The sequence below is a fragment of the Schistocerca americana genome, chromosome 2, assembly GCF_021461395.2.
Source record: "Schistocerca americana isolate TAMUIC-IGC-003095 chromosome 2, iqSchAmer2.1, whole genome shotgun sequence".
Taxonomy (NCBI): domain Eukaryota; kingdom Metazoa; phylum Arthropoda; class Insecta; order Orthoptera; family Acrididae; genus Schistocerca; species Schistocerca americana.
In genome coordinates, this window is record NC_060120.1 from 25415925 (window position 1) to 25433219 (window position 17295).

The window sequence follows — 17295 nt, forward strand, 5'->3', positions numbered from 1 at the left end:
TGATCTCACTTACAAGCACTGGGTTTCCACATTAACAGGTAGATGTAAACTATAATGTAAACAAATTGATTTATGGCTGGAGTGCATTTAAAAACAGACACATAATTTAAGAATTAACTAAAGAGCATATCCAAATGACATCATGACAGAGAGGTATTCATACTCATAATGGGATACTAAAGGATGAATGAAGCAGAGGAAACTGCTTTATGCTACATTATGATGCATCCTGACCATCACATCATATGATGGAGAAAAAAATGATAATGAAAAATGTGTATTCTGAACCTATAAACCATAAAAGTATTGACATAAATATGTAGGTTTCTGCAGTTGGTGTCAAGACAATTAAAATTCATCTGGTGTTGTACTGCCTAATTGCCTAAATTATAAAATACTTTAAAATATGAGAGGCGATTGAAATTATTAAGCTGCCTGACAACATTAATGCAGAGGATCACTACAAACTGCCATCTCTCCAGGTCTAACAGCCCATGAGTGGGACGGAAACCTCACTGATTATGGACATGACAGCCTAAACAAACAGCTGTATAGGAACAGTCAACACATTTCCATGCATGCCAGGAAGAAAATGTGCCCCCCAGAAGCCAAGTGATGATCTCGAGCATCAACGATCATCAACAAACTGGATAGTCCTACCCTCTCTCTCTCATCATGCCTAGCCTATTATATGCTCATGCCAATAAAGCCCCAGCAACATGAGGAATTCACATTAGTAGTTTGTGACAAATTGGAGAACCTTTCCTCCAGTAAAATGAGTCTTACTCTCAGGTACACCATTGCAGTATGGTCAAAATGTTGGTTTTCTAGTTTTAAGGTAGTTTACATTTCAGATAATAACACAGTACAACACCCAGAAGAATTAATCATCTATAAAAGTATTCAGGAGGTCATAAGAGTTGACAGCCTCAGGAGAGTACAAAATAAGATTGGTATGAGAAATGGACTACATATAACAAACAATTTAACTAGCATTATGATATATTTACTTTAATTTGCAGTTTGAATGTTTTTCAAAGGCAAATCAGAGTAACCATTTCTAATTACATCCACTTCTTGTTTTTTCAGTTCACCAACAGACAGTGCTTGCCTTGATGCAATCAGCAATGGAGCAGCAACACCAGCCCATCACAGAGGTGGCAGCAGTAGTCCTCCGGGTAAAGCAGGCCACAGCCCCAACCCTTCTCTTAGCAATACCCACTCTCGTGACCCTGCACCACAGTCTGCTAGAGTAGGCTCTCCCCCCATGAATCACCGACCAGTAAGAAGACAGGTGCGTTATATGGCTTTTGCGTAGTTGATGAGTGGCATAATGGGAATACTAAACATTACATTCCACCGTAAAAGAAATATTTTCTGATAAGATACATTTTCATGGTTAGAAAACCACAAGCAAGCATCTTGACTACTGTTACTGACTAGTTTACAGAATTACTTACACAGAGTAACAAAACACAGTCGTTTTTCATTCCTAAACTATGATAATGTAAATGATCATAGTTTGAATGGTTAACCTTCCTTGTATCTGCTAACCTAAATCTCATGTATTAGGTAAATTTGCAGTCTAATTCTACTACAACATATTATTCAGGGAGGAATGATGCATTTGCGGCATAAAGTTACACAAGATTTAACACAAAATAGTTTTTCTGCTTTTATAAGTCATTATTGCTGGAAACTGGGAAGAGAGGGCACAAAACAAGTTATAGCCTTTGATTCTACAAAGCAGCAATCGGACAAGCATAGTAAACAGCTGTGCACATTCTGTTTGAGCATAAAGGGAGTTATCACATAGACTGGATAGAAGCTATGCTACAATGTGCTTTTTTTTTATCTGTCTATCCAATTCATAATGTATAGCTGGTAAGTATGGGATTTCTCTTTCCATTGCTTATTTTCTTTTCAGAGTTTTCACTAATCATATAAACGTATTTCACTCATCTCATGCGTCTTGCATACCAGGTGGAATAGTTTTGTCATGGTATTGTTAGTTCTGACAAAATGTTGTCTACTACAGGGTCCTTGTTTCAACTTAGCTCTTTCAGTGCTCTGTCAAATTCTTCTCACAGTATTGTATCTCCCATCTCACCTTCATCTATGTTCTCTTCCCTTTCTACAATACTGCCTTCAAGTTCGCTTCCCTTGCATAGCCCTCTATATACTCCTTCAACCTTTCAGTTTTTGCTTCAGTGCTTAGCACTGGTGTTTCATCTGAGCTCTTGATATTCATATAGTTGCTTCTCTTTCCTCCCAAAATCTCTTTATTTCCCTATGGGTCATATCTATTTTCCACTAGTGACGTATGCTTCTAATTCCTTACATTTGCACTCTAGACATTACTACTTAGCCATTTTGCACTTCCTGTAAATCTCATTTTTTAGAAGTTTGTGTTCCCTTTTGCCTGCTTCATATACTACATTTTTATATTTTCTCATTTCATCAATTAAATTAAATATTTCCTGTGATATGATACCCAAGGATTTCTAGTAAGTCTTGCATTTTTACCTGTTTCATCCTCTGCTACCTTCACTATTTCATCTCTTGAAGCTATCCATTCATCTTCTACTGTATTCCCTTCCCCAGTCAGTCACTGCCAAACATTCCCTCTGAAATTCTCAACAATCTCTGGTATTTCAATTTATCAAGATCCCATCACTTTAATTTTCCTTTTTTCCTGCTGCTGAAGTGTCTTACAGTTTAAAATCTGGCTTCAAAATCTCTACCTCATCATTATATAATATTATGGAAAGGATAGATTGCTACTCACCACATGGTGGAGACGGTGAGCTGCAGACAGGCACAACAAAAAGACTGCTAAACAACTAAGCTTTCAGTAAAAGACCTTCTGAAGTAGACAACACTCACACACATTCACACTAACACAACTCACACACATACATGACCACTGTCTCTGTCACTGTCTCTGGCCAGACTGGCCTCAGCACTTAGAGACAGAGTCATGTGTGTGTCCGAGCAGTGTTAGTATGAATGTGTGTGAGTGTTGTCTACTTCAGAAAAAGGCCTTTTGGCTGAAAGCTTATTTGTTTGGGTGCCTTTTTGTTGTACATGTTTGTGACTCAATGTCTTCATTGCATGGTGAGTAGAACTCTACCCTTTTCATAATACTGTCACTATTCCAGCCTGGATTTTCCGTTGTTTGATTTTACCAATACGTAATCAGTCTTTCCTGACTCTGTGAGAGTGATACATAAGAGGTTGTAGTAGATCCCTACCTTCATCGCCTAAAGTAGTTTTCTAGAAACTTTCTAAGTGGGCATTCTCTAGATAGTTTACATCTATTTCCAAGCATCTACCAATTCACTTCTTTCAGCTTCTTCATGACATTCTTCCATGAGTCAAACAAACCTGACCATTCATACTGCCTTTCTTTATACCCATTCAGTATCCCCCATTAGTACCATTTGGATGAGTCCAAAACATTTGAGCAGTTTTCTATTATAGGTTGCACAAGTGTTTGAATATTTTGAATGCAATCTCATTTGTAGACTGAGTGCAGTTACCTAGTGTTCTATCAATGTTCCCCAGCCTGCCCTTTCCTTTCCCTCTGCTGAGACTATATGATTGTTCACGTTCATATCCCTACAAATTGGTACACACAAGTATTTGTATGAGTTGATAGGTTCCAGCAGTGACTCACTAATGCTGCAGTCATAGGATACTACATTTTTCGTTTTTTGAAGTGCACAATTTTACATTTCTAAACATTTAATGTTCATCTTATAACCTCCTATCAACATCTTATCCATTCTGTTCATCTGACCTCCCAAGTCCTTTCCTGTTGCTGACAGAATTATAATATCATTGACGCATCTTAAAGTTTTTATTTCTTCTCCCTGAACTTCAAGTCCTTTTCCAAGTTTCACCTTGCATTTCCTTTACTGCTTGCTCCTTGTAAATGTTGAATAATGTGGGGGTAGGCTATATTGTTACCCTCTTAGCTATTGCCTCCATTTCATACTTATTACTTTTGGAAGTGCAGTCTGGTTTCTGCATAAGTTGTTGCTTCATAAATTTCATCCCTAATGGCTTCAAAATTTTAGAGTGTATTCCAGTGAATGTATTCAGTAGGGACCATAAAAACAGTAACCAATCAAATAAATATGAGAAAAAAGTAAATATTGGGAAAAGGATATATTAGAGTACCATAGCAAGAACTTGGGTTTATAATGAGAAGCTCAACCACAATGATTTTTATTTGGTCCCATTTGACTACAGTACATTTTGTACGGAGTAAGTACCTCTATGTCATGGTATTTTAGGTTGGCAATGTAGAATGTAACTTATTTGTAGTAATGGTCAGTAAAACTGGTTAGCTTCACTGCAAAAGTATTTCAGTATAAGTGTGAATCAAATGTAAATTGGAATTTTTATTTTGCTTGCCTTTTTGTAGATGAAGAGCATCATGATCTCTGCTTACTGTTGCTTTCATTTCCAGTGACATTTCTGCACAGTTAGAATATTGTTGTACCATTTCTTTGGTCAGAATCACAGGGCCAGAGCAAAAGGTGCCATCATCTTTTGCGCAGTGGATTATAATCAAGTTTTTCACAGGAGAGTGTGAAACTTTCCAAAATTTTGAAAATGTTAGTGGCACAAATAGGGGATGACACCTTGAGAAAGGTTTTACTGGGATGGAAACAGTTGAGAATGCTGCTCATTAGTTCTGCCAGTCTCCCAATGGGGAAGTTCCTTACAACAGACTTTCTTTTTATTTTAAAGTTCTTCTCAACACTTTTCTCCACAAACATCATACCGTGAACTCAGCATACCATCCCCAATTGTTGGATCAAACAGAATTTGCATATCATCAGAAAAGTCATGGATTTCCAATCTGGGATGTGATCATGCTTCATGACAATGCTCAACCCCACACAGCTGCCTACCGCAAAAAAAGGGGGATTTTTCTGGACTACATTAGAACATCCTCCATACAGTCCACACTTACCATTCTGTGATTTTCATTTGTTTGGGCCACTAAAGGAAGCAGTCAGGCACAGATCTGATGGCAATGGTACCTTTCAGGAGTCTACATAGAAAAATAAGTTCATGTGCATGAATTTTTCTGAAACTAAAATAAATTTATAGAAAAATCCAGAATATTTGATTCACCCTCATACTACACCAGTCCTTTTCTTAAAATACTTCAACCAGCCTGGATTTGCAAAAAATTCAATACTGTACTTGTCTGTTTTGGAAGCTCTTTTCAGCAACTGAGGTCCTGGTATGAATTCATTCTGAGGCCTAGCTTGTTTGTACTAAACAGACAACACTGTCACTACATCTTTTTGTTTAGCCATTCTTGTAAGCTTTTCCCTGGTCTCAAACGTACTGTGCTTGGCATCACAATTTGATTCCTATTTTGTAATTATTGTCAACAGTGTAGACTTAGCAGTGCTAACTGTCTACAGCTTTCTATTTTCTACCTCTGTTAGTCATCAACTGCCTTAAGCTGCCCTGTCTTCATATTAAGTGAAAAAGTAATTTCTTTTCATCCTGATTGCCCTGCCTTTGCCATACACTGTTCCAGACTGTGTTTAAAAGATACAAAAAATCCAAAGAATTTGACACAGGGTTCACTGATTTTGATATGCATTCAGTAACTTTGACATACTCAACACGAATTTCAGTAACTGACAAATGATTTGACAATGTCAGTACCCAAAGACAAATGGCAAAATTTGCTTTGTTTGTTCAATCTACAAAAATGAGTCAATAAATCTGGGTGATGTCACAACTGCAGAAAACAATTATATTTGTTTGTCTGTGAAGAGAGAACATTTTGCATTAAACAGTTATCGTTTTCTGCTAAAAGATAAAAAGCATGAAATTACATAATATTTTGTTTTGTCTAGTAGATTTTTCAATTTTAGTATTTTCACATTAAATTTTTTTCTTCCAGTTCATTTCACGTGCACTGAATAAAGTAAACAAGAGACTATTTTTTAAATGTAGAAGCTTTATATGTGTACTGCAATTTATTTCCTGGTGTAATATTAAAGTTCTAATAAAGGAAAGTAATTAACCTTATGGTTTTAATTACCAGTTAAAATTAACTGTTTTGTTCAATTCTGAATGTAATGATACTGGTTACATCAGTATTTAAAAACAGACAATTTCATAAAATATTCATATAATTTCAGCTTCATAATTTTTCACATGAATACAAAAAAATAACAGCTGTGTATTTTAATATGTTCTAACACAGCAATAACAAAGCAGAAATCATAAAAAGTGCATTATTTCACAACATTCAGCCTTTATTTTCATTCTCTTCCATTCCAAAATTTTTATGGAAATTTTTCATTTTACTACTGCTTCTTGTTCCATCCACAGTCACACGGCATACTTATTATTATCCTCTTTTCATGGAATCATTGACAGTTAGGTTTATTTGAATTCAATATTCCACTCTTTTAGCTATCTGATACACCTTATATTTATGTAATGGTTAAAGAAGTTGTTGTGACTACAGAGCCATTGTTTGCCACAGAATGTACCAGTTCCTTGGTTCTCACACTCTTTTTTAGTAAGATAGGAAATTTACAAGATTCATGTTACATCTCCATGAATCTGTGTTAAATGGACTCCCTAAACCTCACTGTACAGAAGAAGTCGAACAACTGCAAAAATGTTTAACATTATATATAAAATATCTTTGGTACATAACAATTGTTCAGAGTTGTTAATTTATTTAAAATGTATTAATTTTCTTGTTTCAGCCTGGTCACAATCAGAGTGTTCCTACCCATATTAACATTGGACCCCCACCATCTCTTCCTGCTCCAGTACCGAGACGCAAGTTACCCCCACCACCACTGCCCCCTCTTAGAACCACAGGGGCAAGCACCAGCCTCCACAGTAGCAATGACAGTGGCTTTAGTAATGACCCACCACCTGCTCCTGAAGTTGATTACTCAGATGATGAAACTTCAAAGTAAGTACAACCAAATTAGCTCAATATAAACTGTTAATTGAGTATTAAGGGTCAATGAATATTTCTGTCTTTAGAGCCAGCTGCACACACAATATCCACATTTTTTAAACTATTTCTATTTGTTTGGTTTGATGGATGATGACTTCATTTTAGCACACACAGTTCATTGATAATGTAACTAAATTTTCTGAAAAATATGAGAAATAATTATTAATAGTAATTCAGAGTAATTTAGTACTTTTCATTGCTATTCTTGTAGAACAAATAATTGACTGGGATTTGCCTTTCACGTCAATACTTTTATGTTTAACAGTTTTAGAGCTATACATGTTCCAGCTCAGTTAAGCTGTCATCAGCAGATGTTATTACATAATATGAAATTTCACCATCATTCCTACCATTGATTAGACACTTTCATGATCCTTGAAATTATTCTGAAATGAACTGTTCACATGAATATTTGCATACTTCTACTGTGGTGAGGATGATCGTGTTTCTCTCTTGTATACAGTACAGTTACATTAAAATCTTATATTATTATATGCAGTGTCTGACAAAAGAAGTGGAGCATCCAGAATGGGCACAGGGAACAAAATGAAACTTCATTGATTCAGAGGATTTGTGATGATTTTCCAGTGATTACAATATCAAGTCAAATTTATAATGTATTTGGCAGTATGAACATGATTATGAGTCCCTCTCCCACTTGGATGCAGGCATTAATTCAGCTGGGAGGGTGTCACAAAGCTGTTTTATCTTTTCATGGGGCACGCTGGCCTATAACTCTTGTAACTAGTCCTTAAGGTTCTTGATACTGTCCGATCTGGTCTCTTACATGTTCTATCAGGGATGAATCTGGCGATCTTGATGACCAGTGGAACACCTCAACATCACACAGACAATTTTTAGACACATAGGTTGTATGTGGACAGGCATTGGCCAACTGAAAAACGGTGCCACAAGACTGTCACATGAGAGGTAACACATAAAGACACAGGACGCTGTGACAGGCTGTTTTGCCAATAGTGTTTCCTCAGTCACTATCACCCACGCCCTGGAGTCACACCCAATGGCTCTATGTGCCATAATGTGCTGTTCCTCTGCAAACCATTGGAAGAATGAGCCCTCTCACTATGTTATAGCCATATTTGCCATTGAAGGTCATCTGGAGTAATGCAGTACTATGTTTCATTACTGAACAAAATTCATCAGCACTTCATGCTTCTTGGTCATGGAACCATTCCAAATGCAGCCATTTTTTGTAGTGTTAATGACAACCTATGCATGGGGTGGTAGTTCCCTAGTCCAGCTGCTGTTAGCCCATAACTAACTGTGTCAAATAATGCAGAATTTTGCAGAGAATTCATTACTTGTTCTTGGATGGCAGAGGCAGATGTGAAGGTTTTATGAAGTGTGTGGTGCACAATACAGCAGTTCTCCCTTGGGGTAGTCAGATATGATTGGCAACAACTGTGAGGATGAGAACATTTGCCATGCAGTCCAACATGGGCCACTGTAACACCCAAATGCCCCACAGATCTGGCGACTGCATGACTCCACCACCTGGACAAATGGAGACCCAAAATGAATCCGGTTTCAAACTCTGTCAGATGCTGATAACACTGTCTCACATGATAATAAGGCACCTCCATGTCCTTCACAGTGCTCACTCAACATCTGACTTTGTTCATGCCCTTTTATAAGACAACACCATGAGAAATTCATACTTGAACATAAATGCAAATCCTGGTCAAGCCTTCAGGTTGTGCTATGTATTTGACCAAGACTGCCATCTGTGCAATGTCCTCAGTATGTTGCAGGTGTCAGTCATGGGCAGAACGGAGATCTGTATAGCTGTGAGTGCACTGTGTCAGAGCTAAGTGAATTTGACTGAGGGCAAATTGTTGGTGTTCATAGCCTGGGTGCTTCTGTAATTAAGGGAGCCACAGTGTTTTTGGTGTTTCAAGAGGCACCTTATCAAAGATTTATACTGAATACAGGGGAAGTGAGAAAATGTCATCTGCCAAGTCACAACATGGACAAAAATGTATGTTGAGTGATCATGACAGGCAGTCATTAAAGAGGAATGTGATGAAAAATGAGAGGATGACAGCCCAAAAAGTCATTACACTACCAAAAGTAGCACTCTCAAACCCAGCCAGCACTAAAACAGCATGAAGGCAGCTCCATACACCAAGAATTGCATAAAGAGCCGAAATTTCAAAACCACTTATCAGTGATGCAAATGCCCATAACTGGAAGATGTGGTGCTGAAGCCATAAAACCTGGAATATGGCATAATGGAGAAATTTCATTTGGTTGGACAAATCTTATTTCACACTGTTTCCCACTTCTGACCAAGTGCACGTCCCAAGAATGAAACATGTTGGAGGTTCAGTGATGATTGGAGCAGCCATATCAGGGTATTTTGTGGTCCCTATGGTTACTCTGCAAGGCCACATTATTGCAAAGCATTGTGTACCATTTTGGCTAATTAGGTCCACCCTGTTGTACATTGTTTGTTTCCCCATGGTGATGCTTGGTCCCAAGACAACAAGATCACTGCTCACACACAGCTCACATCATCCAGAACTGGTTATGCGAGCATAAGGATCTCCCTTGGCCACCACAGACAACAGGCATCAATATTATTGAGCCTTTGTTCTCAACTTTGGAGAGAGGGATGTGTGATCTTATCCACCTCCATCAGTGCTACCTAAGCTTACCACTATTTTGCAGGAATAATGGTATAACGCTCCCTTGCAAACTGTACCAGACCTGTATTTATCCATTCTGAGAGGACTAGAAACTGTTTTGAATGGCACTGGTTTTCTATCAATACATTAAGCATGGTAACATGTTGTGTTTTTGGTGTTTCCATATTTTTGTTCGTTCCTGTATAGCCTACCAGCTCTGGTAACAACACTAAACAGGAAAAACACTCTGACAGTGACTCTACCCATCACAGAGAACTACAACTCTAAACATTCACGTATCTGCTGATGTACAAAGTTACATTGACATTTGACTATATCTTCTGGGTGCATCACTTATTCTGTCGGCTGGAGTAAGTAATAACCATGGAGAGTCTTTATTGTTGTTGCTTGCAGCTTAAGTTCTAAGTGCAATGTGTTGTGTCATCACAACATGTTATTAAAAATGTCAGAATTCACATCATCTTATAAAATGTGAAACAACAACCTATGCTCAAATAATAAAGCACACCAAGAATATGAAAAATGAAACTTCTGGAATATGAAAAATAATTGGAAACATTATTAAACAAGTAACAAACATAAATAACAGTGCAATTAAAATTGATTTCCCAGAAAAAAGTTGCAAAATAAATGATGCATTGAAATTATTGGCCATCAAATTCAATGATTAGTTACTCACCAAGGCAGCAAACATTGTACTTACTAATAAACAACTAAATGCAAAAGCATTAGTCTCACTGTGATTAACCCTGTAATCAGGACACTAAATGTAGTAATTTTGCCAGCAGTGGTGGTATCTTATACAGTATTAAAATTTTGTACTGACTTGATAGTACTGCCCTTAGTGTCAATGGCTCTCTGGATACTTCATGACAGTCTTAAATATGCTGTATTATCACTCGTACATAAAATGTCAGATATGCATAGAATCTCTAATTACAGACCCATTACACTGTTCCAGTAGTCTCAAAAGTATTTGAGGAAATAGAATATTGACTAATTTTTCTGAGCTGGGCTTGTTAATTACATCACAGTTCAGTTTCAAAAAAGGTGGTTAAGTTTCTACGATTTGCTTTTGCTTTTTTTTTTTTTTTTTTTTTTTAATCTGCTTATTGACCTAGTCTATGTCATGAATGCCTATGGAACACAATGAACGAATGAATGGATGAGGAATGAATGAAAAGGAAGTAGACAATCATGTAGAGAGATTATATCATAAATGAATCTAACCTCAGACTGGGAGAACATAAGATGTGAAGTCCCAAAAGGATTGGTACTGGGTCCACTCTTGTTTCTGACTTGCATTAAGAATATTGCATAAATTGCAGAAGTTTCTTTAAGGATCTTGGAATTATTACATAAACACCAGACACGACATAAAATAGTTTTCATGCAGGCCTCCAGTTTACTCCATTCAACATTTCATCATGCAGAGGCATTCTACTCCCATCTCCCATCCAATGTGAAGAAAGAAATTTGAAATCATGAGCAGCTCAAAACAAAATTAAAAATGTATCTGCATTTATTTGTCTGTCCTGAGCTTAACTTTTGTAACAACAGTGAATATTACCATAGTGTATAAATGGTAAATAAGATGAGGATTTTCAGAGAAATAGTAACATAAACTACAGATACATCTGATTATATTACAGCCTGAAGATGCAGTATGGTAAGCAAATACATCATTTTTTAGAATAAAGACAACCTCGGTTTCACAGTTTTTGGAGACTATTGTTTAGTCACAGTAAGATTTTAAGTAATGAAAATTTAAATGTCATTCAGCACTTGAGAATGAAGACTGGTCCTCCAAAAGGAAACACAATTTTTTCCACTGATTACAGTCAATTCTTTCTTGAGTTTGTGTAAAACATAAGTTTAAAATTGCACTTATTTTGCAGGAAACATTCATCAAAGAAAGCTGCATCTCTGACTCTCAGCAAGGAGAAGTTAAGAGGATGGTTGCTGTACAAGTCTGCTCTTGACCTGTGGCAAGATGTTAACAACAACACCGGTCAGCATGAAATGCAAAATAATCATCAGATAGTCAGCAAGCAAGCATCAAGTTTGGCTCATTTGGCCACTCTAGGCAGATTTAGTTCAAACGAGAAACAGCTACAACCACCTACAATCGTTAAAAGAACCCGATCCTTATGGAAATTTAGGCGGCCACAGAATTCTGTAAATGGAGATGTGCTCGAAGGAATGGCCCTCTGGCAGCATCGTTCATTGGTTGATGTGCCATCAGCAGTGGAGTCTGAAGAGAAGAAGACAACAGAAGAGAAGAAGACAAATGAAAAGGCAGCAGTTGCTGTCCAGACAGAAGACTTATCAGACAGTGATTCAGATGAGTCCAACAGCAACTATTATTTACTAATAGAGGATCATCACCGTAGAGCATCTGTGAATGGATTACTTTCCTATGGACAGACGCTTAAGAAACGACTAAGCAAGCCTGACAGAGGGTCTAGATTTGATCAACGCTCTCAGACGACAGGAAATATGTGTGGCCCCTGGTATGATCTTTGGGGGCTAGATGAATCTGTGGTCAAATAAAGAAATGCAGATAGTCACATTCATATTGGCTTAAAGCATAAATTATGAAATATTTAATGAACATTACCTGTTACTGCCAAGACTTGGTAGTTTGTAATAGAAGACCTACAAAGGATCAAAGGATGTGTAAGTGTGTGTGTTTATATAAGTATAAGTAACTCTTGTCATGTGCGTTCTGCTGAAGTGCTGATTCATCAAGTGAAACTGTGAGATGTGCTTAGTCAGTGTCAGCTAATTCACATATTGCATCAGTGAGAACATGATTAGAAATGAACAAATACTTTGGACAGTATTGTACTCTTTGATAGAAGAGAAGACTGTTACATATCAGTAGAAGGCTGTAATGCTGAATCAGTATAATAATTCTCTCCTTGATGTTCTTCATGTATATAACACTTATGTGCCTAATGAAAATTCCTTAAATTTAAAAGTGAGTGGGTTATATACACATGCATGTATATTAAATGTATTAAACAATTTGGGAAATAATTTTGCAATTGCTTAAGAATTACTTACTATTTTTCATTCTCTCCCAAAACTCTATGTAAAATACGTTTTTGAATAAAAAACATTAGCTTCATTATATCATTCAGTGGCAACCTCATATTCCTTTCAGTTTCACATGTTATTCATCAAGTAACACTGTCTTTTGATCTGTTTTTAGAGATTAGTCTATGTTTTCTACCCCTTAAAAATACAAACGTCAAAACAAACACTATAAAGTAAATTTGTCAACTGGTTTCATGAATGTCACTTTGATTTCCTGTGAATAATTTAAAACCATACTTATGTGTAATTACTATTAAAAACAGTCTTGATCACGATTTATTTAACAAGGTGACCGGTTTCGACCACTACTGTGGTCATCTTCAGACCATTGAGTAGGAACCTCTTTCTGTTGGAGAATCACTACTGCTAATAGTAGTGATTCTCCAACAGAAAGAGGTTCCTACTCAATGGTCTGAAGATGACCACAGTAGTGGTCGAAACCGGTCACCTTGTTAAATAAATCGTGATCAAGACTGTTTTTAATAGTAATTATTTATAAGACATTGATCACTGCTGTTCCCTTAATGCATTCAAAAGTAATACTTATGTATGTTAATGGTAAGATTAAGCAACTGGTGACCTATGCTCGCTCTCTGGTCCTAATATGTTAGGTTTACATATTTTTTTGTCTACACTCTTTACATTAGTCAAGTTCTATGTAATGATTGTGCATTATGAAAAGTCCATCTCACCATGACAGAAATGATTAACCTCTTCAATAATAATAATAATAATAATAATAATAATAAAGATTTTATTGTCTTTAGGCCACTACAGCAATTGACAACGTCAAATGAAGTTACAATTTATAATACAGTGTGATAAGGTATTGAATACTGAAATATTTTAGCTTATATTACAATAAATGTACAGTGGGTCATCTGTTGGATTACTGCATTTTACAGTTGAAGAATTCATTGATATCATAGAATGGGTGGGCAATAAACCATTCATGCAGTCTTTCTTTGAATGTATGTTCAGGAAGATCCTGTATGGCATGTGGCAGCTTATTAAATAGTTTTGCCCTGTGACTTCATAGCTATTTATTGATTTTGATAGTCTGTGGTAAGGCGTGTATATGTGTTTGATGCTTCTTGTGTTGTAACAATGTACATTTTCTCTACGTTTCACATCTTGTAGGTTCTTCTTCGCAAAGATTAAGACATTGTATATACATGGTGAGTCACCTAACATTACCCTTGGATATATTTCGTAAACCACATCAAATACTGACGAATCGATTCCACAGACCGAACGTGAGGAGAGGGGCTAGTGTAATTGGTTAATACATACCATAAAAAAATGTACGGAAGTATGTTTTTTAACACAAACCTACGTTTTTTTAAATGGAACCCTGTTAGTTTTGTTAGCACATCTGAACATATAAACAAATACATAATCAGTGCCGTTTGTTGCATTGTAAAATGTTAATTACATCTGGAGATATTGTAACCTACAGTTGACACTTTGAGTACCACTCCTCCGCTGTTCGATCGTGTGTATTGGAAGGCACCGAATTACGTAAGGATCCAAAGGGAACGGTGATGGGCCTTAGGTACAGAAGAGACTGGAACAGCACATTACGTTCACATGCTAACACCTTTTTATTGGTCTTTTTCACTGACGCACATGTACATTACCATGAGGGGTGAGGTATACGTTCGACGGGTGTTCCATAGGATGTGGAGGACGCATAAATTGGCCAGCCCATTCTCCTGATCTTACACCTCTGGACTTCTTTCTGTGGGGTACGTTAAAGGAGAATGTGTACCGTGATGTGCCTACAACCCCAGAGGATATGAAACAACGTATTGTGGCAGCCTGCAGCGACATTACACCAGATGTACTGCGGCGTGTATGACATTCATTACGCCAGAGATTGCAATTGTGTGCAGCAAATGATGGCCACCACATTGAACATCTATTGGCCTGACATGTAGGAACACACTCTATTCCACTCCGTAAGTGAAAACAGAAACCACGTGTGTACATGTACCTCACCCCTCGGAGGTGGTAATGTACATGTGCGTCAGTGAAAAAGACCAATAAAAAGGTGTTAGCATGTGGACGTAATGTGCTGTTCCAGTCTCTTCTGTACCTAAGGTCCATCACCGTTCCCTTTCGATCCTTACGTAATTTGGTGCTCTCCGATACACACAATCGAACAGCGGAGGAGTGGTACTCGAGCGTCAACTTTAGGTTACAATATCTCTGGATGTAATTAACATTTTACAATGCAACAAACGGCACTGATTACGTATTTGTTTATATGTTCAGATGTGCTAACAAAACTAATAGGGTTCCATTTAAAAAAACGTAGGTTTGTGTTAAAAAACATACTTCCGTGCATTTTTTTATGGTTTGTATTAACCAATTACACTAGCCTCTCTCCTCACGTTCGGTCTGTGGAATCGATTCATCAGTATTTGATGTGGTTTACAAAATATATCCAGCGGTAACGTTAGGTGACTCACCCTGTATAGAGGTTTATTACAGTCATAATTTTTTGTTTAGTAAATAAGGGTTTGCAGTGAGCCTTATGTGAAGAATTTGTAATGATCCTAATGGCTTTCTTCTGTAATAATAGGATGTCATGTATATGACTACAGTTACCCCACAAGATAATGCCATAGGATATTATACTTTGGAAAAATGCAAAATAAGATGATCTGATGTATGTTTCAGGTTTACAATTTCTGAGTTGTCTTAATAAATAAATTACTCTAGATAGCTTACTACTAATATAGTTTACATGTTGGCCCCAGGATAACGTTTCATCTAAATAAACTCCCAGGAATTTAGTAGAACTTAGAGTGAAGGTTATCTGCTGAGTTTTATTTTCATTTAGCCAGAAACCATTTGCTCTGAACCAATATGCTGCATGAGTGAGTGTATTTTCAGCACAGGTTTTAAGATCATTAAGATTGCTACTGCTATGAAGAAAAATCGTATCATCTGCATACAATACAGTGGTGGATCTAATAAACGAGGGGAGGTCATTGATCATTATCAGAAACAGGAAGGACCCCAGTACAGATCCCTGAGGCACACCTACTTTAACATTTTCTATGTTTGACATTTTCCTACCAACACAAACTACCTGTTTACGGTTGTTGAGATAAGCTTTTAATAGTCTGTTTCCTTTGATGACGTAGAATTCTAGTTTCTCTAGTAGTGGCGTGTGCTCAGCACAGTCGAAGACCTTGCTTAGGTCACAGAATGAGACCTGAGCAAAGCCTTTGTTCTCAAAAACTTTGAGGATATAACTGACTACCATGTTGATTGCATCAATGGTCAACAGATTCTTCCTAAACCCGTATTGTGTAGCATTAATTATTCCTAGATTCTCAAAGTGAGATGATAATTGTTGGTACATGGTGCATTCTATTACCTTTAAGGATGTGGGTACTATTGAAATAGGCATGTAACTAGATGGAGAGTCTTTATCTCCCCTTTTGTATACTGAGACGATCCTAGACAGTTTTAACTCATCAGGAAAATATCCCTCAAGTAAGCACTTGTTTATGCAATGAGTTAAAGGGTAGAGAATCCAATCACACACTTTTTTAAGCAGGTTGCATGATATGCCACATATATCTAAGCTATCAGATGATTTCAGTTGTTTTATGACCCCTTGTACATATCTAGGCGATACTTCGGAGAAGGTTAGCATGCTTGAATTTAGTGACTGTCTACCCCAATTTTGGGAGAGTAACTCTGATGGACTAATGTCAGGTTTGATAATTGCGTCTCCTATTTCTTTCACTGAATTAATAAAAAACTCATTGAGTGTTTGTGGTAGGATATTAATTTTGTCTTTTTTAGTATCTGTGGCAGCACTGTTAATTACTTTCCAAGCGGTTTTGCATTTATTGGTGGAATTATGTATTCTGTTGGCATTGTAGGTTTTTTTGGCTTGCAGGATGGTTTTTTTGTATTCATTCCTGCATTCCACATAGGCTGATTTGGCACAGTCAGACTTCATACTATTGTATATGTTGTACAGTAACAAAACTTGTTTCTCTAGATATGTCAGCTGTTTAGTGTACCATATATTTTGTCTGTTTTGAGATCTGGATTTGTGGCTGTTGTCCATTATTTTGATTTTCTTTATGGGAATACTATGGTTAGATAGGGTCAAGAATGCATTAAAAAATCTATCAAATATTATTTTGGCTTGCAGGTCATTACTTGATGTGCAATGTCCATCGACACTACAGTGGCCAAACCAGTCTCTGTCAGCAAGGGAATTACGAAATGTGTTAATTTTATCCTCAGTTACGGGTCTGGTAATCACAACTGTTGGGACAGGTCTGTTTGCATTGCTCCTATTGAGGGGAATTTTACTTGCATAATTTAGAGATACGGAGTCATGGTCAGAGAATGGGAACACTACAACTTCGCATGTGTTTTCAGTGGTCTTGAAGTTTACAAAGATGTTATGTAAACATGCTTTGTTTCTTGTGGGCCTGTTATTAACATGATGTAAATTGTATTGTC

The 17295-nt window shown here is 37.0% G+C and overlaps 1 protein-coding gene across 2 annotated transcripts in view; it reads left to right on the plus strand.

Annotated features, from left to right (window-relative positions):
- LOC124595515 (brain-specific angiogenesis inhibitor 1-associated protein 2-like) overlaps positions 1-12829 on the plus strand; it is a 912282-nt gene extending 899453 nt beyond the window's left edge. Inside the window, exons 10-12 of one of the 2 annotated variants that reach the window (XM_047134279.1) lie at positions 1090-1294; positions 6762-6976; positions 11592-12829. In XM_047134279.1, coding sequence (XP_046990235.1) covers positions 1090-1294; positions 6762-6976; positions 11592-12246 — 1075 coding nt within the window. In that variant the 3' untranslated portion in view covers positions 12247-12829. Of the gene's footprint in view, positions 1-1089; positions 1295-6761; positions 6977-11591 lie in introns of those variants that run through there. The other variant, XM_047134280.1, reaches the window with a different exon arrangement.
- The last annotated feature ends 4466 nt before the right edge of the window (positions 12830-17295 follow it).